At 43.4% G+C, this 25,186-nt stretch overlaps 2 protein-coding genes and 1 long non-coding RNA gene across 5 annotated transcripts; 1 reads left to right on the top strand and 2 right to left on the bottom strand.

Annotated features, from left to right (window-relative positions):
- The first annotated feature begins 315 nt into the window (after positions 1-315).
- On the top strand, positions 316-12,432 carry LOC123998674 (long-chain fatty acid transport protein 1-like). Of its 3 annotated transcripts, none has more exons than XM_046303770.1 (13): positions 316-785; positions 1,201-1,368; positions 1,574-1,968; positions 3,455-3,622; positions 6,791-6,860; positions 7,017-7,108; positions 7,271-7,380; positions 7,532-7,741; positions 7,968-8,094; positions 8,287-8,424; positions 8,587-8,751; positions 9,423-9,569; positions 9,718-12,432. In XM_046303770.1, exons 2-13 carry the CDS (start codon positions 1,202-1,204, stop codon positions 9,873-9,875), a joined length of 1,947 nt encoding a protein of 648 aa, XP_046159726.1. In that variant the 5' UTR covers positions 316-785; position 1,201; the 3' UTR covers positions 9,876-12,432. The 3 variants fall into 3 exon arrangements, with proteins under 3 accessions (XP_046159726.1, XP_046159729.1, XP_046159727.1); XM_046303771.1 differs by having other exon boundaries at positions 347-412; positions 1,195-1,368; XM_046303773.1 differs by having other exon boundaries at positions 316-1,368; positions 6,818-6,860.
- Positions 12,433-13,478: 1,046 nt separating this feature from the next.
- Positions 13,479-14,534, bottom strand: LOC123998696. Its single transcript, XR_006832314.1, has 3 exons — positions 14,508-14,534; positions 13,589-13,777; positions 13,479-13,544 (listed from the first exon to the last, which is right to left on the bottom strand). It is a non-coding gene; the product is annotated as an uncharacterized LOC123998696 (long non-coding RNA).
- Positions 14,535-15,128: 594 nt separating this feature from the next.
- Positions 15,129-20,746, bottom strand: LOC123998975 (E3 ubiquitin-protein ligase TRIM35-like). The gene is made up of 7 exons (XM_046304269.1): positions 20,469-20,746; positions 18,707-19,002; positions 17,669-17,760; positions 17,282-17,512; positions 17,116-17,138; positions 15,956-16,074; positions 15,129-15,811 (listed from the first exon to the last, which is right to left on the bottom strand). Exons 1-7 carry the CDS (start codon positions 20,744-20,746, stop codon positions 15,270-15,272), a joined length of 1,581 nt encoding a protein of 526 aa, XP_046160225.1. The 3' UTR covers positions 15,129-15,269.
- Between the last annotated feature and the right edge of the window lie 4,440 nt (positions 20,747-25,186).

Genomic DNA, 25,186 nt, shown 5'->3' with positions numbered 1-25,186 from the left:
GACTCATAAGGAGGGTATAGCCTACCTGAGAGCCTCTGTATGACAAAGTAGAGAATAGATCAGGGCTTTTTGCATCACACACACATATATCGTATCAGTAGGATATCTGTATACAGTACACAGTATTTATCTGAATTTGATTTAATAGTCTCAATATGTAGAAACACTTGCAATCATTGGTCAACTAGATGAAGTGAACCTGAAACAGGCGGGCCAAGAGGCGGATTCTCCTTCGTCATCATAACATCGGCCAATGGGATTGAGTCGGTAATTCGATGAGGAGCTAATGGCTGAGTTCACAGAGAAAGGACGATACTATTTGGGCGGTGCTGTTGGGGGTCGTCGCAATGCAATAACATTCAATATGGAGTACCTAGTACTGTGATTCTTATATTTCGGCTACTACAAATAGATAAGTATCCATTAACTGTCTAGTCGTTCATCATTTAGTGAATCTGTTTCAGAATTCTTTAGAGCGCGTAGGCTATGCATTTGATGTTCATAAATTGATGCATTGTTACATGAGGCGTTGTTCTAATAGCAATTTGGTGCGGTGACAGTTAAACTGTTGTAACATTTAGATACGTATTAATGTAGCAATATTTCAAATGATAAATGTTATCTTTGCAACGAACTCAACAGCGTGTGGTGGCGATTCGAATTTGTATACAAGCCTGGTAGTGGTTAAAGCGCTATTGAACGTTTTGAAGAATACTCGGTTACTAGGTGAAAGGTTAGGGACATCGCTCTCAAATAGTTCGTCGTCGGGTCGTGTATGATAATAAGTAAGAGACCAGGCCTACGCTCTGTAGGCAACGCTGCATTATATGATAACATTTTTGCACAGTGCACTTTAACTAGCCTGCCTAAAATAACAAATAAATCACGGTTCAAACACCAACTATACAGTATGTAATCCTATAAGCCATGCTATAAGGTCGAGGCTACCTCGCATTTAATTTTAATTAATTACATATATTTACATTTTCACTGTTGAAATTAGTCAAGTTAGGCAGTCAAGTTAGTCATTTTTATAAGAGAGACTGGTCCAAAAGCACTCTTACCTCTGTCCTCCACTGCCACGTGTAGTACACCCTCTATCCTTACCCCTCTGCCATTACATTTGAACACCATGCTGTAGGCCTGTCTCGCTCACTTATCCCACCCTTATAACCCTTTGAAACTCCTCTCCACTGCTAGGATGCGCAATGCAGCGAGTGCCTCTTTGTCTCTGGGATCGCTGGGTCTGCTGCGTCTCTTCGGGGTCCCCTGGTCCTGGAGCTTAGCAGCAGGCTTCGGGGTCTTTCTGGGCACAGGTGGTTGGAAGTACCTCTACATCGTAGTCCGTACTGCCAAAAGAGACCTAAAGTGAGTGCCTTTAATTTGTTAACAATATGTAGTGTGCTTGCGTCAACTTCTACTACCATTAAAAAAAAACACATTTAGACTGCTGAAGCAAGCACACACATTTTCTTCAGGAAATGTACCTTTTTACTAGTTAGTCATCATCACTATAGGTAATGGTAAAATAGTAACATTCCCTCACTAATCTCCCTCTCTGTACTCCTTCCAGTGGCCTTTACGTGTTGTTACGAGTCAAGATAGCCTTGTGGCACCACCTACGGCGCAACAGCAATATCCCCTCCATCTTTGCCCAGACAGTGAGGCAGCACCCAAATAAACCCGCCCTCATCTACGATGCCACAGGAGAGACGTGGACCTTCACCCAGCTGGACCTGCTGTCTAATGCTGTGGCCCAATGGGCTCTGGCCCAGGGCTGGGCCCCGGGGGATGTGGTGGCCCTCTTCATGGAGAGCCGGCCCTTGCAGGTGGCCCTCTGGCTGGGCCTGGCCAAGGTGGGGGTGGAGGCAGCACTCATCAACTTCAACCTGCGGAGGGACGCTCTCCTGCACTGTGTTGGAGTGTCTGTGTCCAGAGGGATCGTGTTCGGAGCCGAGCTGGCTGGTGGTAGGTGGGATTTGGAAATGTGGGGTTTGGGGTAGAGGTCGACCGATTAATTGGAAAGGCCAATTAATTAGAGCCGTTTTCATAACATCGGTAATCTGAATTTTTGGACATGATCATGGCCGATTAAATTGCACTCCACGAGGAGACTGCGTTGCAGGCTGACTACTGTTATGCAAGTGATGCAAGGAGCCAAGGTAAGGTGCTAGCTAACATTAACCGTATCTTAGAAAAAAACAATCAATCTTAACATAATCACTAGTTAACTACACATAGTTGATGATATTACTAGTTTATCTAGCTTGTCCTGCGATGCATATAATCGATGCAGTGCCTGTTAATTTATCATTGAATCACAGCCTACTTCGCCAAACGGGTGATTTAACAATCGCATTTGCAAAAAAAGCACTGTCGTTGTACCAATGTGTACCTAACCATAAACATCGACGCCTTTCTTAAAATCAATGCACAAGTATATATTTTTAAACCTGCATGTTTAGTTACTATTGCTTGCTAACATGAATGTGTTTTAACTAGGGAAATTGTGTTACTTCTCTTGCGTACTGTGCAACAGAGTCAGGGTATATGCAGCAGTTTGGGCCGCCTGGCTCGTAACAGGAATATTTAGACTTATGGATGCCACCCGTTAGATAAATTACGGAACGGTTCCGTATTTCACTGACAGAATAAACTTTTTATTTTTGAAATGATAGTTTCCGGATTTGACCATATTCATTTTCCTAAGGCTCGTATTTCTGTGTGTTATTATGTTATTATTAAGTCTATGATTTGATATTTGATTGAGCAATCTGACCGAGCGGTGGTAGGCAGCAGCAGGCTCGTAAGCATTCAGTCAAACAGCACTTTAGTGTGTCTGCCAGCAGCTCTTCGCAATGCTTCAAGCATTGTGCTGTTTATGGCTTCAAGCCTATCAACTTCTGAGATTAGGCTGTTGTAACCTATGTGAAATGGTTAGTGGGGTACTCATTAATAGCGTTTCAAACGTCACTCTCTCTGAGACTTAGAGTATTTGTTCCCCTCTGCAAGGGCCGCGGCTTTTGTGGAGTGATGGGTAACGATGCTTCGAGGGTAGCTGTTGTCGATGTGTTCCTGGTTCGAGCCCAGGGAGGAGCGAGGAAAGGGACAGAAGCTATACTGTTACACTGGCAATACTAAAGTGCCTATAAGAACATCCAATAGTCAGGTATATGAAATACAAATGGTATAGAGATAAATTGTCCTATAATTCCTATAATAACTACAACCTAAAACTTCTTACCTGGGAATATTGAAGACTCATGTTAAAAGGAACCACCAGCTTTAATTTGTTCTCATGTTCTGAGCAAGGAACTGAAACGTTAGATTTTATTCCTATTCTATCCCTTTCTCTCCCATCTTTCTCCCCCTTTCTCTCTGCCTCATCTCTCTGCCTCTTTCCTCTATTTCTCGCACTCCTATCTCTCCCTCCTCTCTTTCTTTGTCTCCTCAGCCATGTTGGAGGTGAGCTCATCCCTGAGCCCGTCGATGGTGCGGTTTTGTACAGGAGAGCTCAGTGTAGACTGTCTGGCCTCCCTGTCTGCCCAGAATCTGGACTATATCCTGGCCTCGGCCCCTACACTGCCCCCTCCTTCCTGCATCCCACCCAAGAGCTTCAATGGTGAGTGTCCTCCTTCCCCTCACATCTTATTCTTCATCCAGTCTCCTATAACTTACAGCCTGTGGCTGGACACTTATTTTGAAGCATTTCAGAATGTAATATTGTGTATAACACCATAATACTACACACTACTATGCTCTCTTACTGCCAAGGTAACATATACCTCACAATCTCTGGCCAGTCTCCAACAAGATAAAATGTATCTCGCCATATGTAAAACAACTATCAGCTAATACCCATCTCACATTGACAGCTTAGTAGGTCAGAGCTGATGGGTAAAATATGGCCACAAGAAAAAAATGGATCTGTATGCATGGTGTGTTTTCCACATGAATATTCCACTGTCATCCTCACTTTTTCAAGTGAAATAAAACAGTTCAGTCACTTTTCCTTGTCACTCACTGTCTCGCTCAGACAAAGAGCTGCAATTACCAAGACTAAATTGGAAGCTCTTTCCCTAAGATGATTGATCTATCGCAATTTCCTGGTGATTTTGTATTCTACTCAGTCCTGGTTATTTTTTGGTATGCGTGTCACAGATTCAGTCTAGGGCAGATGTGGCTTTGATTGACAGCTCCAGGTATCAGCTGAGCTTTGAGTAAATAATGTGTTGTTGGTATGAACTTATCTCCAGGGAAAATGTACTTCTCCTCACATACCCTCAGCCAATTCCATGTATTTGATTTATTCCAGTTCTAGCGTACCTGATTTAACCTGTCAACTAATCATCAAGCCCTTGATTAGATATATCAGGCCTCCTGAGTGGCGCAGCGGTCTAAGGCACTGCATTGCTAGCATCCCACCTGCCCAACATCCAGTGAGATTGCAGACCTCAGGTTGTTTTTAGCCGGACATTTCAACCGGACAATAATGTCGTCAATATAAAAGGTTAACAAGAAAGGCACTCTCTCGGTCGCGCGTATGAAAAAGCACTGTGGCACGGCAGGGTCCACTTATTGACTGCTCTTATTCCCTCATTTTTCAGAATACAAGCCTGAAACTATTTCTAAAGACTGTTGACATCTAGGCATAGGAACTGCAATTTGAGTCCTGAGTCAATGGATACTGTAATGACATTGAATAGAAAAATACAACAACAACAAAAAATCTTACTTCCTGAATGGATTTTTCTCCGGTTTTCGCCTGCCAAATCAGTTCTGTTATGCTCACAGGCATTATTTATTTCAGTTTTGGAAACTTTAGAGTGTTGTCTATCCAAATCTACTAATTATATGCATATCCTAACTTATGGGCCTGAGTAGAAAGCAGTTTAATTTAGGCATGCTTTTCATCCAAAATTCCAAATGCTGCCCCCTACCCTAGAGAAGTTAACTTGGGTCAAACGTTTCGGGTAGCCTTCCACAAGCTTCCCACATTAAGTTGTTCCCATTCCCCTTGACAGAGCTGGTGTAACTGAGTCAGGTTTGTAGGCCTCCTTGCTCGCACACGCTTTTTCAGTTCTGCCCACAAATTTTCTAAAGGATTGAGGTCAGGGCTTTGTGATGGCCACTCCAATACCTTGACTTTGTTGTCCTTAAGCCACTTTGCCACAACTTTGGAAGTATGCTTGGGGTCATTGTCCATTTGGAAGACCCATTTGCGACCAAGCTTTAACTTCCTGACTGATGTCTTGAGATGTTGCTTCAATATATCCACATCATTTTCCTACCTCATGATACCATCAATTTTGTGAAGTGCACCAGTCCCTCCTGCAGAAAAGCACCCCCACAACATGATGCTGCCCCCCCGTGCTTCACGGTTGGGATGGTGTTCTTCGGGTTGCAAGCCTCCCGCTTTTTCCTCCAAACATAACGATGGTCATTATGGCCCAAAAATTATATATTTCTTTCATCAGAACAGAGGACAGACCAGAGGCTTTTTTTATTGCAGTTTTGGAGCAGTGGCTTCTTCCTTGCTGAGCGGCCTTTTGATATAGGACTCGTTTTACAGTGGATATCCAGCATCTTCACAAGGTCCTTTGCTGTTGTTCTGGGATTGATTTGCACTTTTCACACCAAAGTACGTTCATCTCTAGGAGACAGAATGCATCTTTTTCCTGAGCGGTACGCCGGCTGCGTGGTCCCATGATGTTCATACTTGCGTACTATTGTTTGTACAGATGAACGTGGTACCTTCAGGTGTTTGGAAATTGCTCCCAAGGATGAACCAGACTTGTGGTCTACAATTTTTTTTCCGATTCCTTGGCTGATTTCTTTTTATTTTCCCATGATGTCAAGCAAAGAGGCACTGAGTTTGAAGGTAGGCCTTGAAATACATCCACATGTACACCTCCAATTGACTCAAGTTATGTCAGTTAGCCAATCAGTTAGCCCATCAGAAGCTTCTAAAGCCATGACATAATTTTCTGGAATTTTCCCAGCTGTTTAAAGACACAGTCAACTTTAGTGTATGTAAACCTCTGACCCACTGAAATTGTGATACAATGAAATAATTTTACTGTAAACAATTGTTTAAAAAAATACTTGTCATGCAGAAAGTAGATGTCCTAACGGACTTGCAAAAACAAACAATAGTTTGTTGACAAGAAATTTGTGGAGGGTTTAAAACGAGTTTTAATGACTCCAACCTAAGTGTATGTAAACTTCCGACTTCAACTGTATATATTTATTTATTTTTATCAGGTGTGCTAGAACGGGAATAGATTGAATAAGTGGAACAGGCTGGGAGTACTCGAGGAGAAGTTTGGGGACCTTTCTCTAGGGTATTGCTTAGTCAGTCTCAGGTGTATCAGTGGGCAGCCCCGTCAGTCAATTGGCCACCCCGGAGAGTATTATGGAGATGCCAGGATTTTGCTAAATATCTGGGGTCTCTGTGCTCTCATTTATGACAGTGTGAGTGGGGGTCCGCATCTTGGTTTGCATGGGTACCAGTTACCACTTGTCTCTCTGGTTGTGAGTATCAGTCTCACTGTTGTAAATAGAATGTCATGTTATTTAACCTTCCCTTCCTCTCTTCATCCTCCCCTGCTTCACTCTTCCCTCCCTTTTATCCTTCCTTCACCCTTTCCTCTCTCCATCCTCCCCTGCTTCCCTCTTCCCTCCCTTCTATCCTTCCTCCACCCTCCCATTTCCCCCCCTCTCCTTCTCTTCACCCTCTCCTTCACCCTTTCCTCTCTCCATCCTCCCCCACAACCACCAACACCAACAGATCGTCTGTTCTATATATACACCTCAGGCACCACAGGACTCCCGAAAGCTGCCATTGTGGTGCACAGTCGGTGAGTCTCTCAGTCTCAGCATTCTAATATCCAGCAGCGAGACACTTGTCTGGTGTATTTCTGCATATAGTAATTCCCAATGCTATAGCATAGCTTAGCACCCACTGCATTCATTTATTTGATTCTTGAATCCTTTTTGCGTTGTTCTATCTTCAGGTATTACCGTATCGCTGCTTTTGGCTACCACGCTTTCCGCATGCGCCAGGATGACATCATCTATGACTGCCTTCCTCTCTACCATTCTGCAGGTGTGTGTGTCTTCTCTTCATCCATCTCTCCATCTTTTGCTTCTGTCCCATCACCTTCCACTGTCTTTCAGGAGTCATTTGGTTTGGTCTGACAGTGTGGTCCTGATTCTCCTCCTCAACCTGTCACCCTCACTGGCTGTCCAATGTTCCTTTCCTTTACAGGTAATATCATGGGTGTAGGCCAGTGTCTCATCAATGGACTCACTGTGGTGGTGAAGAAGAAATTCTCAGCCAGTCGCTTCTGGGAAGATTGCATCAAGCACAACTGCACTGTAAGTAGAAAAAAGATTGTGTATTATTTTCTATGAGCATAGGAAGAACATCCTGACTCTTAGGTGGTCGATGTGCAGCTATAAGATTTTTGATTGAAATCCGCATTGAATTTAAATCTGATGTCTACGCTGTTCCCCATCCGTCCACTAGGTGGTGCAGTACATAGGGGAGATCTGTCGCTACCTGCTGTCCCAGCCGGTGCGGCCTTCTGAGAAGGGTCACCGGGTTCGCCTGGCGGTGGGGAATGGGCTGCGCCCTAGCGTCTGGGAGGCCTTCACCGAGCGCTTTAGGGTGGCCCAGGTTGGGGAGTTCTACGGAGCCACCGAATGCAACTGTAGCATCGCCAACATGGACGGCAAGGTAGGGGTCATGGGTAATGTTGTCAACTGCCTTAATCAACAAGTATGTAAATAATAGAGAGCAATATATTTTTGCTAAAGACGACAACTTTTATAGAGCCACAATACAATGCTGTGTACCTCAATGATCTATTCTTGGGCCATTATTATTTCTTATTTACATAACATTTACATAAAAGGCTCTTTCTGTGGTATCAAATACTTTTTATGTCTTCTCCACTGACAAGGTGGGAGCTTGTGGGTTCAACAGCCGCATCCTGCCCAATGTGTACCCAATCTGCCTCATGAAAGTGGATGAGGAGACCACAGAGCTGGTGAGGGACAAGCACGGCCTGTGTGTGCCCTGCCGTCCTGGTAAGTAAATGGGCACCGATATCGAAAGTCTACATTTTTAGACACAATATCGATAAATATAGGACTTTTACAAAACCAACTGTGTGAATGTTAACCTGGGTAACTGTAAAGCATGTTGTGAAAAAATGTAAAAAGGGATTCATAACTACACTTGGATAGATTGACCTCTCCATGTACGACTCCTCTCTTCAGGGGAGCCAGGGCTGCTGGTGGGAAGGATCAACCAACAGGACCCGCTACGGAGGTTTGATGGCTACGCCAACCAGGATGCCACCAGGAAGAAGATTGCCAACAACGTCTTCAAGAAAAATGACTCGGCATATCTGTCAGGTAAACCCACAGGCTCTTAGTGTGATTAAACAATAATTGTCGATTTAATGTTTATTTCGATTATCATACTTGGAATTAATGCTATTATATCAGTCATTATCTTTTTTATTATTTTTACCACAATGTGATTTGTCATCAACTCACCTCTCTGCCTCCTCCCAGGGGATGTGTTGGTGATGGATGAGCTAGGCTACATGTACTTCCGGGACCGCAGTGGAGACACGTTCCGCTGGAGAGGAGAGAACGTCTCCACCACCGAGGTGGAGGGAACACTGAGTGGTCTGCTGGGCCAGGCCGATGTGGCTGTGTATGGGGTATCTGTACCAGGTGAGATGAAGTTCACATTATGTGCACCATCTTACATGTATGATAGTGACAGGAGTTGAAACCAGGAGTTACTCTCCACTTAAAGACCCAGTGCAGTCAAAATTCTGTTTTTCCTGTGTTTTGTATCATTGTACAGCTGATGAAACAAACTCTGTAAGTGTTAACAAAATTGACCAGTGCTATTTCCTGATAGTTTCTGGTTGAAAATATAATCTACACAGGAACATCTAATCAGCAGGTTTTGCATGGGGGGAGTTTCGGCTTGCCTGGTGACATCACCAGGTGGTAATTCTAGTTAATCGACCAATAAGAGTTCCAAACCTCTCTGCCAGTAACAGCTAGTTTTCAGTTGTCTCCTCTACACTCAAACCACTCCCAGGCCAAATTCTTGCTTGAGAAATTGTTTTTTGCTAAAAAGAAAAAAGAAGCAGTTTGTTTATTTTTTTAAAATTTAATGGAAAAACATCACTATTGTTATTAATTGTTACCCAGAAATGATTTGATATTGATGTAAGAACAGCTGTATTGGTCCTTTTTAAATGTTGATTTGACAGCATTGTCCCTGTTAAATAAATGGACCAGTCTACAGGGAGGTTGAGTGATTAGGAAGACTTTGGCCATTTGCAGCATGGTGTTGTGAAAAGCCTGGCGTGTTGTTTGTCTCCCCGTAGATGTGGAAGGGAAGGCAGGGATGGCTGCCATCGCAGACCCAACAGGGACATTTGACTGTGATGTGTTCCTGCGAGAGGTCCAACAGGCCCTGCCCCCTTACGCCCGTCCCGTGTTCCTACGCATCTCCCCACAAGTAGACACCACAGGTGAGTGGACTGGACACAAGGCTAATTCTAATGTGAAATATCCATCAATTGTATTTTTTTACAAGGCCTTGCATAAAGCGTCTAATGCTCATTCCAAGAAATAATCAAATATATTAATGACCCATTTTCTTTGTTTCCCTCCTCCTAGGTACCTTTAAAATCCAGAAGACCCGGTTGCAGAGGGAGGGATACGATCCGCGCTTATCAACTGATCAGATTTACTTTTTGAACTCCAGAGCAGGGCGTTATGAGGCTGTGAATGAGGAGCTACACAGTGCTATAGTGGAGGGTAGAATGGCTCTATGAGATGGACTATTTTAAGATGGGTTTACACAACACGTTTATGAGACTGCTTTGAGCCACAGCTTGTTGTAGCTACGTTAAATCTAATCACAACTGTTTTCACGAGACACTGTGGTATGGACAATCCTCACGACCAAGTGAGGAATCTTGTAGTGTGTGAACCCTATCTGTGCCACATGGTTTAGCGTGTGAGCCCGGTCTGTGCCACATGGTTTAGTGTGTGAGCCCTGTCTGTGCCACATGGTTTAGTGTGTGAACCTTGTCTGTGCCACATGGTTTAGTGTGTGAACCTTGTCTGTGCCACATGGTTTAGTGTGTGAACCCTGTCTGTGCCACATGGTTTAGCGTGTGAGCCCGGTCTGTGCCACATGGTTTAGTGTGTGAACCCTGTCTGTGCCACATGGTTTAGCGTGTGAGCCCTGTCTGTGCCACATGGTTTAGTGTGTGAGCCCGGTCTGTGCCACATGGTTTAGCGTGTGAGCCCGGTCTGTGCCACATGGTTTAGCGTGTGAGCCCGGTCTGTGCCACATGGTTTAGTGTGTGAACCCTGTCTGTGCCACATGGTTTAGCGTGTGAGCCCGGTCTGTGCCACATGGTTTAGCGTGTGAGCCCGGTCTGTGCCACATGGTTTAGTGTGTGAACCCTGTCTGTGCCACATGGTTTAGCGTGTGAGCCCGGTCTGTGCCACATGGTTTAGCGTGTGAACCCTGTCTGTGCCACATGGTTTAGTGTGTGAGCCCGGTCTGTGCCACATGGTTTAGCGTGTGAGCCCGGTCTGTGCCACATGGTTTAGCGTGTGAGCCCGGTCTGTGCCACATGGTTTAGCGTGTGAGCCCTGTCTGTGCCACATGGTTTAGCGTGTGAGCCCGGTCTGTGCCACATGGTTTAGCGTGTGAGCCTTGTCTGTGCCACATGGTTTAGCGTGTGAGCCCTGTCTGTGCCACATGGTTTAGTGTGTGAGCCCTGTCTGTGCCACATGGTTTAGTGTGTGAGCCCTGTCTGTGCCACATGGTTTAGTGTGTGAGCCCTGTCTGTGCCACATGGTTTAGTGTGTGAGCCCTGTCTGTGCCACATGGTTTAGTGTGTGAGCCCTGTCTGTGTCACATGGTTTAGTGTGTGAGCCCTGTCTGTGCCACATGGTTTAGTGTGTGAACCCTGTCTGTGCCACATGGTTTAGTGTGTGAGCCCTGTCTGTGCCACATGGTTTAGTGTGGCACCACTACATTGGCAAGACAACAAAATACTACAGGAAAGACGGTCGTTTAGTGCGAGAGGCTCAGCCATGTTAGGATCATGAAAGTCATGTAGTGCACACCGGCTTTAGGAAAGTGACTGTCAAGGTGTCAGATACTGGAGACTGTGATATGCTGGAGTGGAACAGCCTTATCATGCCTTTATAATGCATTGTAAGACTTGTCATAAGCATGCATGACCCCTTATAATGTCTTATCAACTCATAATGATCCTGTCTAAACATCCAGCAATTTTTTGTCAGTTGATATTTTCATACCTTGTGAAAAATAACATAGTATTATAAAGGCTCATCTGTGCTTAGAACACGTTATAAAGCAGTACACCTGCAGGCTTTAAGTAGTGTTATTGCTGAAGTCTCCATGTATTAGTGTTTCTCCCTGGATCTAGTCTAGATCAGGGGACTGAAGGGCTACTGGTCAATCAATAGGGAAACCTTAGTACTGTTACAAAACCATCTTTTAACACTGTATCAATAACATCCAAGGGCAAGGTTGGATGAGGGCATTTTCCCCTTTTGTATTTCTTCATTTGTGTTGTTTCTTAGTTTAGCCAAATGAAAACGTTCAAGCCTTCAACACTACGATGCACAGAGCAGAGCAAGTTTTCACATGAAACCAGGATGTCTGTTACAATGACAGCATTTGTCTGTTTGTTACAATGAGAGTGTAAAGGCAATGAGAGCTGGGACTGAATATACCACAGTCGTTGAGATACCAGTCTCTTGAAGATTGTGTTCCAGGCTATTTGCTCCCAACCTTGTAATAGTAGTGTGCCACCTTGTAAAGAACAAAATACTGAACAGATTTTTAGCAATACTTGAGTGTCCATGTTGGATGAAGTGTTGCTACCTGTGTGTTAGTAGTATGATAGAACATGCCACAGCTGAACATGCCTCTTATTCCGAACACTAACTGTAGGAGTTTCGATTGAGATGACATTTCTTTAATGTAAAACTTAACCTGATTACGTAACATGTTTGAAGTAATGGATGATATGCACTGACTGACCACTCAGGTTCACACACATTGATATTATGTGCCTTGTGGGAACCCTGTGGAAGCCCTGTGTGTCCTGGAACTATTGGGGTTTTATGCTCAACCTGACTAGGGAACTCCAATACATAAGAACATTATTTAAACAATATCTTCAAAATCTGTCAATTAGTCAGCGATCATGGTTGTCCTATTATTATGTAATAAAGCAATTTCTCAGAGTAATATTGTAGATGGAATTGATTGGGAACATTACGTCTCCATTTTCATACATTTGTTTAGGTGTAACTCAAAATAAAGGTTTATAAAAGACACCAGTGTTGTAAGGACTCTGACATTCTAGGACAAACTTGTACCGTTTTAGAGCTGCTAACTAGTTTCAGGTCTACCTATTTCAAGACTTGCTACTTCTCAAGTCAACATGTACACTGACTGTCCAAAACAATAGGAACAGCTACTCTTTCCATGACATACACTGACTGTCCAAAACAATAGGAACAGCTACTATGTCCAAAACAATAGGAACAGCTACTATGTCCAAAACAATAGGAACAGCTACTATGTCCAAAACAATAGGAACACCTATTTCCATGACATACACTGACTGTCCAAAACAATAGGAACACCTACTCTTTCCATGACATACACTGACTGTCCAAAACAATAGGAACAGCTACTATGTCCAAAACAATAGGAACAGCTACTATGTCCAAAACAATAGGAACAGCTACTATGTCCAAAACAATAGGAACACCTATTTCCATGACATACACTGACTGTCCAAAACAATAGGAACACCTACTATGTCCAAAACAATAGGAACACCTATTTCCATGACATACACTGACTGTCCAAAACAATAGGAACAGCTACTATGTCCAAAACAATAGGAACAGCTACTATGTCCAAAACAATAGGAACACCTATTTCCATGACATACACTGACTGTCCAAAACAATAGGAACACCTACTATGTCCAAAACAATAGGAACACCTATTTCCATGACATACACTGACTGTCCAAAACAATAGGAACAGCTACTATGTCCAAAACAATAGGAACAGCTACTATGTCCAAAACAATAGGAACAGCTACTATGTCCAAAACAATAGGAACACCTATTTCCATGACATACACTGACTGTCCAAAACAATAGGAACAGCTACTATGTCCAAAACAATAGGAACACCTATTTCCATGACATACACTGACTGTCCAAAACAATAGGAACAGCTACTATGTCCAAAACAATAGGAACACCTATTTCCATGACATACACTGACTGTCCAAAACAATAGGAACACCTACTATTTCCATGACGTACACTGACTGTCCAAAACAATAGGAACACCTACTATTTCCATGACATACACTGACTGTCCAAAACAATAGGAACAGCTACTATGTCCAAAACAATAGGAACACCTATTTCCATGACGTACACTGACTGTCCAAAACAATAGGAACACCTATTTCCATGACATACACTGACTGTCCAAAACAATAGGAACAGCTACTATGTCCAAAACAATAGGAACACCTATTTCCATGACATACACTGACTGTCCAAAACAATAGGAACAGCTACTATGTCCAAAACAATAGGAACACCTATTTCCATGACATACACTGACTGTCCAAAACAATAGGAACACCTACTATTTCCATGACGTACACTGACTGTCCAAAACAATAGGAACACCTACTATTTCCATGACGTACACTGACTGTCCAAAACAATAGGAACACCTATTTCCATGACATACACTGACTGTCCAAAACAATAGGAACACCTACTATTTCCATGACGTACACTGACTGTCCAAAACAATAGGAACACCTACTATTTCCATGACGTACACTGACTGTCCAAAACAATAGAAACACCTACTATTTCCATGACGTACACTGACTGTCCAAAACAATAGGAACACCTATTTCCATGACATACACTGACTGTCCAAAACAATAGGAACACCTACTATTTCCATGACGTACACTGACTGTCAAAACAATAGGAACACCTATTTCCATGACGTACACTGACTGTCCAAAACAATAGGAACACCTATTTCCATGACGTACCCTGACTGTCCAAAACAATAGGAACACCTATTTCCATGACGTACCCTGACTGTCCAAAACAATAGGAACACCTATTTCCATGACGTACCCTGACTGTCCAAAACAATAGGAACACCTACTATTTCCATGACGTACACTGACTGTCCAAAACAATAGGAACACCTACTATTTCCATGACATACACTGACTGTCCAAAACAATAGGAACACCTACTATTTCCATGACATACACTGACTGTCCAAAACAATAGGAACACCTACTATTTCCATGACATACACTGACTGTCCAAAACAATAGGAACACCTATGTCCAAAACAATAGGAACACCTACTATTTCCATGACATACACTGACTGTCCAAAACAATAGGAACACCTACTATTTCCATGACATACACTGACTGTCTAAAACAATAGGAACACCTACTCTTTCCATGACATACACTGACCAGGTGAAAGCTATGATGCCTTATTTAAATCACTTGTTAAATCTACTTCAATTAGTGTAGATGAAGGGGAAGAGATGGGTTAAAGAAAGACTTTTATGCCTTGAGACAAATGTGTATATGTGCTATTCAGAGAGTGGATGGGCAATATAAATGGAGTATGGTAGTAGATGCCAGTGGCACCGGTTTGAGTGTTTAGAACTGCTGCTGGGTGTTTCACGCTCAACAGTTTCCTGTGTGTATCAAGAATGATCCATCACCCAAAGGACATCCAGCCAACATGACAGAGCTGTGGGAAGCATTGGAGTCAACATGAGCCAGCATCCCTGTGGAATGTGTTCGACTCCCTGTAGAGTCCATGCCCTGACCAATTGAGGCTGTTCTGAGGACAAAAGGGGTGCAACTCAATATTAGGAAGTTGTTCCTAATGTTTGGTATACTCAGTGTATATCATCTGTAGACACATAATACTCACAAACATAAGACCATTACATGCTTTATTCCAGACGGTCCCAAGTGATCAGCCTTCATCATCTTGGACTAGGTAGTAAACTCAACTGGATCTGTCTGTAAGTAATTGAGCCTCCACTGCTTGTTAGTAATGAACCCCCATGGAGCCCTCTAGAGCACCACAGCAGCAGACAGCCTGACGGGCAGCAGTCTCAGTGGGTGTTCCTTACAGGCAGTGCAGAAGTAAGGAAACACCCGGGGTGAGATGAGGTCTGTAAACGTATAGAGGGGCGTCCTCTCCCGGGGGTCAAAGAAGGTCACCTTGCCCCTGTCCATGTCCAACACCACCCTGATGACCTGCGGCTCCTTCCTCATCATGGTCAAGGGCGCCCACGGTGCCGTGCACGCCTTGTGCTCGCCGTTGCGGAAGCGTATAGTCCAGAAGCCCTCGGCTGGCGTCAGCACGTGCTTGCCCTTCCTGTTGATGGACTCGCTGGCCACACCTACCACCCAGTATGTGTTAGCCTTTACCTCTACCTCCCAGCTGTGGCGGCCAGAGCAGAACCCCTCAGAGCCCAGTAACTCAGCACTGATGTCAAACCTCTCGGGGTTGTTTGGGAGCTTGAAGACCTGGGAGCAGCACTGGACCACAGTCAGATCCTCAGACAGGAGGAAGCAGCTAGCGGCTGTGTTGGGGTCCAGAGTCACAGGAGCTGGGGAGAGCGGGGAAGATATGAGCCTCAAATGGAAGACAGAGATGATAGAAAGAGCAGAACTGAGATTAAATTAAAGAACTTTATTTCCTGTGAGGAAACAGTACAGTCACTTCTACCGACTCATATTTGATTAATACTCACTATATTGAATGATGCTCTTCATCTTGTCCCAGATGTTGAACTTTACAGAACCCAGGTGCTTTGCCACATCAATCAGAGTCCCAGGAATCATCTTTGGATCCAGCGGCATATGCCAGGTTCTGGAATGACGACATTCAGTGATTAATCAAATCCTTTCTATTATACCAGCGAAAATATATCTTCTTTTACCATGAAATTGATGTATGATTGATTGTATCATATTTATTGCTATTTTGTGTAAAAGTAAAGTTCATTTTAACATGATGATCTGTTTTTATTAAAGGTAGACTCCGTGAAATTACATTGCCACGAGCAGCACCGCAGATATTGCGATGAGCGAGATTCAACTTTCACACAGTCATACACAGTATCTATATGTGCATGGGTTCGCTTCATGCTGCTAAAGCGTGGTAGGTACCAAAACAGCTAAGAAGTATAGCCTCGCGCTTCAACGCTCTTAGTTGTTGTATGCTGTTTACTATGCTTCATATCGCTGAGTCTACCTTTAAAAGCTCTATTCCATCAGTTACTCTTAAGCCGACATCCGCATAGCTGTTGTTTTGACGGTGTTGGAGGTGGAACTGTGTTAGAGCTGTCAAATACACAAGCGGCTCCTTGCATTACACCTAAAGTGGACATTGCTATTGGCTGCACGGAGTTGCCTTGTTTACAATTTTGAATACTGGAGTTTGAGATGTAATCTACACCTGAATTAGGCTGATACAAATCCTCATTATTTAGTTTGATGATTTTCTATTTGACTGTCATTATTTCTATATTGCCTAAACTTTCTCATTTTAAACTTTCGACGTGAGTGGGAGGGGTGTGGCTTTGTGACTATGAGCAAGAGCATCTGCTCACCATTTTGACAGCTCCTACACAGTTACACCTTCGATACCGCCAAAACATCAGCAATGCAGGCGTCGCCTATCACTGGTTAAAGATTGATCTGATTGATTCTAGGCATAAGTTAAGATAATAATTGAATCTGAAACACACATTAGCCTTAGATGTGTCTGCCACATTCACTAGCTAGATGACTGTTTTCAGTAGTATATTATGGGCACATGATAGTGAGGCAGTATGGGTCTCTGTCTATTTTTGTATATTGCTTCTGTTAGCTCATGACATCAACCCGTGGCTCAAATGACTCCACTTACCTCTTGATGATATCCTTGTAGTTCTGAAAAGCAAGTAAATGTATCACGTTTAGATGGACAGCTACAATATTCCACATGCATGTTATGTTTCTATATTTGAGTCTTTATTTTGCTTTGGGAATTCCCTTTGTACTGTAAGTAGGGTTTAACTTCATACTGTGTATACCTGTAGGAATGGGATGTCCTGAGACCTCATCTCTTGCTCTACGGTTCTGATGGTGTTTGAGAGGGACGTCAGTTCGTTGGACATCTCCTCAATCTTCTCCTTTAGAAGCAGACTCTTCTGATCCTCCTCTGCCTTCAGAGCATTCAATCTGGCTGCCTCCTCATCTCTCAGGAACTGGCGAAGGGTTTCAAACTCATCCTTTATCTGCCTTTCAGTATGCTCAACCTGGTTCTGGAATTAGACATGTTTAAGACATGAAAGACCTGAAACCCTCAATGAACCCAGGTTACATTACTGATGATGGGTTCCATGAGCATTAGAAGATGTATTGATCCAGAAAGGACACCATCAAAATCTTTCTAAAGTGCTAGAAATACAATACCCCACCTTGATGTGCTCTGCCGTTTGATCACGACCATAGCCTTCTTGAACAGCTGCAGCTTCTCCTTCAATGGGCTCAATGCGGTCTTGAGTTCCTCCTGGAATGTAAAGGCAAGATATTTACACTTTAACACATACTACAGGGTAAAGCTGGCCATAAGCCAGCAGCGCAATGTGTTGCTTTCAACTGACAGGTACCTCTGCATCGCAGCCCCCATCACAGCATTCAGCTGCATGTGTAAAGGTTCTCAGTACCTCCTTGACTGGAATATCCAGATCAACTGATAGCTGGACCTTGCTAATGCCACGGCAACATTAACAGAGTCTGGGTCATGTGACTAAGTGACAGCGAGGGTGGCGACGATGATGAAACAAAAGACTACACACAGATTCTGAAAGTCAACGTGCCAAAGCAATGTGGAACGTTTGGACATGGTGTTTTCTGCATTGAGGTACACTGAAGCTCATGATCCATGCTCTGTTGATGTTGTCTTTGAGAATTCAATTCTAACATTAAAATGTTTCTTGTTCCTAGAACAGGGTCGAGGACAGCTAGTGGGCCAGGGGAGGAGGGGAACGTAGAGGGGTACACTTGAGAGAGTTGGGATCTGGTTTCATTCCTCCCAGGGGCCCAAGCATCAACCAACCCAACATATGAATGTATTAATAGAATGATCAACTTTTCCAAACCCCCCTGTTAACCATCCCACTGTCAAAGATGGTTTCTATAACACACACGTTTTTACAAAACAAAACTGTCAAACAAAAAACAAAAAAAGTAATATATTCCTTTTCATGATGAAAGAAGTGCTGCTGGTTTAGTAACTTGTGAAAGTTTTGAGCATTATTTGACAATGCGGGCGGTAAAGGATGGCAGCTGGAGGTTAGATGAGACTGAACATACAGATGAAAGTTAGTTTCCCTCTGACAAGCAAAGTTAAGAGCGAGGGTATGGATGATGAGTGACACATTCAGTGACAGTGACACTGACGGCACAGTGAAGACAACCAAGGTTGTGTTCGCCTACCTTACAGTCGTGTGCACCTTCCCCAATGGGGTAGAGCCTGTGCCCCTTGTGTACCGCCGACGTCTGGCACGCAACACAGATGGGCTGCAGATCGTCCAGACAGAAGAGTGAGAGCGTCTCTCCGTGTTCCTTACACCCCATAGGGTTATTCCTGCTGCTCATCTCCTTCCTGAAGGACTCGCAGGTCTTCTCCAGAATGGTGTTTACCACAATCTCATTCATGGAGGAACGTCTGCAGCATAGAGGGCAGAAGTGGCAGTCGTCCTCACTGTCCTGGGTACTCCAGCTGTCTTGAAGGCATGTTTTACAGAACCTGTGTCTGCAGGAGAGCACAACGGGTTGGTTGAAGATAATTCCACAGAGGGGGCAGGAGAGATTGTCTTCGCGGTGCCTGGACGTCATTCTGCCTGTCAGGTTTTTAAAACAGGGCTGGAGCAGCAGCAGGGTCAGATAAGGTTACTATGCTCCTCCCACCGCTGTTGCTGGGGTTCTCTGGGGTCTACCTCAGTTAAACTTTAATGCTTAAAGGAAATGAATATATCCATAGGGCTTCCATCGGCTTGAGTAGTGGATATGCAAATAAACACCTCCCACAACATGATAAATCACAGCTATCCACCAGATATCTTTGGAGGAAGACCAGAGAGTGAGTGATAGTCCCATTTCATTGACGCAGTGTTCTGAGATCAGTGTTGTTGGAAAGGTGGAGATTGGCACGTCAGAGTGATGATGCAAGGGGGTCTGCCTTATACAGCCAATAACATTTTGATGAGGGTGATGCAATAATAATTTGATCATTTAATAAGTCACAAGACTGGTGGGGCCAGCGTATTCCAGAAGAATGATACGCTCCATCTGGGATCAAACACAATAACCAAGAAAAGATGGGAAGACGGTGAGTATTAATAGAAGGAGAGAATGTATTAGGTGGGAGGGAGGAGGGTAAGAAAATACCCCTCCACTGACCCCTGCAAAGTTTTCCCCAGTCCAACTTAGCCTTGACTAAGTGCTGGGTCTAACATTTGACAAATCCCTGCCCTAAAAACAGCCCAGGGTCTGCAATGTCTTAAAATACTAAATTGTTGTACAAACGGGCCAAAATGTACTTTTATTTTTATTTTGTCCTAAATAAGTCCATTTAAGTCACTGTAAATGTCTAACCTGCATTTGTTGGTAACACTTTACCCAAAGCCTACAGGTATAATGCATTATGATGTGGTTGTAATGCATTTGTAAGACCTATAATGTCTTAAAAGGATAGTTTGCTTTTTTAAAGATTAGCTCATTTTCAAGCTAGGGTGTTGTTGTTTCTGGGTGTTACTAAATAACCAGCAAGCTCATTTAAAAACAGTTTGGTGGAAACAACAACACCCTGGGGAAGTTGAAAACAAGCCCAACAAGCCCAAAAAGCAAACTATCCCTTTAATGTATTCATTTTGCTGTCCAGCTTTCTGGTGCCTGATGCTCTCATTCAAATCAGAATCATGGGTTGTACAAGAGGAACATCAAAACAGCAACACTTTTGGGCACACTTAGGGACTATTTATTGGGGACGAAGTCATTCAAGTTTAGTGGCATTTAGCTGAATGTGCATTCTGGTTGCCGGAACTATTATTATAGTAACCTAGTAGTTTGGATAGTGGGAGTTAGCCCAGAAGGATCAACTCCTGCACTGGGAATAGATTTAAACACTAAATAGATTAGCTGTCGCAGCTTACCTTGCAGTACACCACTGCCTCAGCTATTGGATACACTTTGTGATCCTTATGGTCAACTGACCAATGATAATCACAGATAGGTTGCAGGTCTGTGACACAGAAGATCTTCAGTTTGTCCCTGTGTTCCTCACACATTCTCTGAGGACCTCCAGGGTAGTCGATAATGCACAGAGGACATATTTCTGAACCCTGCTGCTCCCAGAACTCATCCAGACAGAGATTGCAGAAGCTACAGCCACAGGTATGACAGCTGAGAACCACGGGAACAGAGAAGACCTTTCTACATACAGCACAGGAGAGATCATCATCCTCCAGGAGAGTGGAAGATTTGGCCTCCATTCTCCCACAGAGCTAGAGCTGCACTCCGGTATGCATCTATAATAGGCCGCAGTGGCTCAGATATGGTTACGCTGGCCTGTGATCCTTCACCTCTCTGACATTTATTTTACTCCAAGCTTTGTGAATCAAGTGTGAACTTTATAGTGACATTGAATAGCAGCCCAAGTGAATATCTACAGTGCCTTGCAAAAGTATTCATCCCCCTTGGCGTTTTTCCTATTTTGTTGCATTACAAACTGTCATTTAAATAGATTTTTATTTGGATTTCATGGAATGGACATACACAAAATAGTCCAAATTGGTGAATTGAAATGAAAAAATGACTTTTTCTTAAAAAAATCAAAAACTGAAAAGTGTTGCGTGTATATGTATTCACCCCCTTTGCTATGAAGCCCCTAAATAAGATCTGGAAGCAACCAATTACCTTCAGAAGTCACATAATTAGCTAAATAAAGTCCACCTGTGTGCAATGTAAGTGTCACATGATCTCAGTATATATACACCTGTTATGACAGGCCCCAGAGTCTACAACACTACTAAGCAAGGGGCACCACCAAGCAAGCAGCACCATGAAGACCAATGAGCTCTCCAAACAGGTCAGGGACAAAGTTGTGAAGAAGTACAGATCAGGGTTGGGTTATAAAAAATATCAGAAACTTTGAACATCCCACGGAGCACCACTAGATCCTTTTTTTAATGGAAAGAATATTGCACCACAACAAACCTGCCAAGAGAGGGCCGCCCACCAAAATGCACAGATCAGGCAAGGAGGGCAATAATCAGAGAGGCAACAAAGAGACCAAAGATAACCCTGAAGGAGCTGCAAAGCTCCACAGCGGAGATTGGAGTATACTCCATAGAGATGGGCTTTACAGAAGAGTGGCCAGAATAAAGACTTTGTTTAAAGACAAAAATAAGCAAACACATTTGGTGTTCGACAAGAGGCATGTGGGAGACTCACCAAACATATGGAAGAAGGTACTCTGGTCAGAGTAGACTAAAATTGAGCTTTTTGGCCATCAAGGAAAACGCTGTCTGGCTCAAACCCAACACCTCCCATCACCCTGAGAAAACCATCCCCAAAGTGAAGCATGGTGGTGGCAGCATCATACTGTGGGGATGTTTTTCATCGGCAGGGACTGGGAAACTGGTCAGAATTGAAGGAATGATGGCCGGTGCTAAATACAGGGAAATTCTTGCAGGAAACCTGTTTCTGTCTTCCAGAGATTTGAGACTGGGAAGGAGGTTCACCTTCCAGCAGGACAATGACCCTAAGCATACTGCTAAAGCAACACTTGAGTGGTATATGGGGAAACATTTAAATGTCTTGGAATGGCCTAGTCAAAGCCCAGACCTCAATCCAATTGAGAATCTGTGGTATGACTTAAAGATTGCTGTAGACCAGCAGAACCCATCCAACTTGAAGGAGCTGGAACAGTTTTGCCTTGAAGAATTGGCAAAAACCCAAGTGGCTATATATGCCAAGCTTATAGATACCCCAAGAGACTTGCAGCTGTAATTGCTGCAAAAAATGGCTATACAAAGTATTCACTTTTGGGGGGGGTTGGGGGGGAGCAGTATGCATGTTCAAGTTTTGTTTTTTTGTCTTATTTCTTGTTTGTTTCACAAGAAAATATATTTTGCATCTTCAAAGTGGTAGGCATGCTGTGTAAATGAAATGATACAAACCCCAGAAAAATATATTTTAGGCTTAATTGTCTCACGTTCCCTTGACTCACATGCCTAGTTGGGCTACTATCCGTGAGTCCAGCCTGCCCTCTGGTGGTCCTTCCACAATATATATATATGTCACGACTTCCGCCGAAGTCGGCTCCTCTCCTTGTTCGTGCGGCGTTCAGCGGTCGACATCATCTGCTTTCTAGCCATCGTCGCTCCATTTTTTATGTATCCATTTGTTTTGTCTTGTTCCTTGCACACCTGGTTTTCATTCCTCAATTACACTACATGTACAGTGCCTTGCGAAAGTATTCGGCCCCCTTGAACTTAGCGACCTTTTGCCACATTTCAGGCTTCAAACATAAAGATATAAAACTGTATTTTTTAGTGAAGAATCAACAACAAGTGGGACACAATCATGAAGTGGAACGACATTTATTGGATATTTCAAACCTTTTAACAAATCAAAAACTGAATAATTGGGCGTGCAAAATGATTCAGCCCCCTTAAGTTAATACTTTGTAGCGCCACCTTTTGCTGCGATTACAGCTGTAAGTCGCTTGGTGTATGTCTCTATCAGTTTTGCACATCGAGAGACTGAATTTTTTTCCCATTCCTCCTTGCAAAACAGCTCGAGCTCAGTGAGGTTGGATGGAGAGCATTTGTGAACAGCAGTTTTCAGTTCTTTCCACAGATTCTCGATTGGATTCAGGTCTGGACTTTGACTTGGCCATTCTAACACCTGGATATGTTTATTTTTGAACCATTCCATTGTAGATTTTGCTTTATGTTTTGGATCATTGTCTTGTTGGAAGACAAATCTCCGTCCCAGTCTCAGGTCTTTTGCAGACTCCATCAGGTTTTCTTCCAGAATGGTCCTGTATTTGGATCCATCCATCTTCCCATCAATTTTAACCATCTTCCCTGTCCCTGCTGAAGAAAAGCAGGCCCAAACCATGATGCTGCCACCACCATGTTTGACAGTGGGGATGGTGTGTTCAGGGTGATGAGCTGTGTTGCTTTTACGCCAAACATAAAATTTTGCATTGTTGCCAAAAAGTTCAATTTTGGTTTCATCTGACCAGTGCACCTTCTTCCACATGTTTGGTGTGTCTCCCAGGTGGCTTGTGGCAAACTTTAAACAACACTTTTTATGGATATCTTTAAGAAATGGCTTTCTTCTTGCCACTCTTCCATAAAGGCCAGATTTGTGCAATATACGACTGATTGTTGTCCTATGGACAGAGTCTCCCACCTCAGCTGTAGATCTCTGCAGTTCATCCAGAGTGATCATGGGCCTCTTGGCTGCATCTCTGATCAATCTTCTCCTTGTATGAGCTGAAAGTTTAGAGGGACGGCCAGGTCTTGGTAGATTTGCAGTGGTCTGATACTCCTTCCATTTCAATATTATCACTTGCACAGTGCTCCTTGGGATGTTTAAAGCTTGGGATTTTTTTTGTATCCAAATCCGGCTTTAAACTTCTTCACAACAGTATCTCGGACCTGCCTGGTGTGTTCCTTGTTCTTCATGATGCTCTCTGCGCTTTTAACGGACCTCTGAGACTATCACAGTGCAGGTGCATTTATACGGAGACTTGATTACACACAGGTGGATTGTATTTATCATCATTAGTCATTTAGGTCAACATTGGATCATTCAGAGATCCTCACTGAACTTCTGGAGAGAGTTTGCTGCACTGAAAGTAAAGGGGCTGAATAATTTTGCACGCCCAATTTTTCAGTTTTTGATTTGTTAAAAAGTTTGAAATATCCAATAAATGTCGTTCCACTTCATGATTGTGTCCCACTTGTTGTTGATTCTTCACAAATACAGTTTTATATCTTTATGTTTGAAGCCTGAAATGTGGCAAAAGGTCGCAAAGTTCAAGGGGGCCGAATACTTTCGCAAGGCACTGTATTTATTCCTCTGTTCCCCCTCATGTCTTTGTGGAAGATTGTTTGTGTGTTACGTGTTTTTGAAAGCACTAGGCTTGTGTGCGTTTTTCCCGTGTTATTTTCACAAAGCATGTTTTGTATACATTTGATGTGTTGTGACTGTTTTGCGCATTATACACTTTGCCTTGTTGGCTGGAGGTTTTGTTGGATGCGGTTGCGTCCGTCTGTATATCTCTCCTGTCGAAATAGAGTGTGCGCCTGTTCACAATTCTCTGCTCTCCTGCACCTGACTTCAGCACAATTACGCACATGCCTGACAATATAAATGTGCAACATTTTCTAAAAACCTGTTTTTGCTTTGTCATTATGAGCTATTCTGTGTAGATTGATGAGGGGGAAAAACGATTTAATCAATTTTAGAATAAGGCTGTAATGTAACAAAATGGGGAAAAAGTCAAGGGGTCTGAATACTTTCCGAAGGCACTGTATGTACGGTATGTACATGGCTGGCAGGCCAGATATAATTACAGGAAGGGGAATTCCATACCAAAACATAGCATAATTGCCTCTTGTTGAACCCATAGCCTCTTCTTGAGCCCACAAACTGTTAGGTCCTACATAAATCTGTCCCAACAGCAGAGTCCCAACAGCAGTCCCAACACCTTACCACTGCTACACCTGGCTATCAGCTGAGCCTTGTCTGGCAGCTAAACATTTCATTGAGCCTCATTTACTGCTGATATGGCTGACTTGCTTAAACAAATGTGGTTTCTACTGACAATTGAGATGTACAAACTATGGCATAAGGGGACTACAAGCGGATAAGAGGCAATCCGTAATTTCAATTGTGACATTAATGAGAAAGCT

The sequence above is a fragment of the Oncorhynchus gorbuscha genome, linkage group LG16 (genome assembly GCF_021184085.1).
Source record: "Oncorhynchus gorbuscha isolate QuinsamMale2020 ecotype Even-year linkage group LG16, OgorEven_v1.0, whole genome shotgun sequence".
NCBI lineage: Eukaryota > Metazoa > Chordata > Actinopteri > Salmoniformes > Salmonidae > Oncorhynchus > Oncorhynchus gorbuscha.
This window is presented reverse-complemented; position numbering and strand designations above follow the sequence as displayed.

Coding starts and splice junctions, on each gene's coding strand:
- LOC123998674 (XM_046303770.1), top strand. CDS start 1,202: ATGCGCAATGCAGCGAGTGCCTCTTTGTCTCTGGGATCGCTGGGTCTG. Junction 6,861..7,016: donor GCCATTGTGGTGCACAGTCG/GTGAGTCTCTCA, acceptor TTCTATCTTCAG/GTATTACCGTATCGCTGCTT. Junction 8,095..8,286: donor GTGTGTGCCCTGCCGTCCTG/GTAAGTAAATGG, acceptor TCCTCTCTTCAG/GGGAGCCAGGGCTGCTGGTG.
- LOC123998975 (XM_046304269.1), bottom strand. CDS start 20,746: ATGGAGGCCAAATCTTCCACTCTCCTGGAGGATGATGATCTCTCCTGT. Junction 17,761..18,706: donor GCTCTACCCCATTGGGGAAG/GTGCACACGACT, acceptor TTTACATTCCAG/GAGGAACTCAAGACCGCATT. Junction 15,812..15,955: donor GAAGAGCATCATTCAATATA/GTGAGTATTAAT, acceptor CGCTCTCCCCAG/CTCCTGTGACTCTGGACCCC.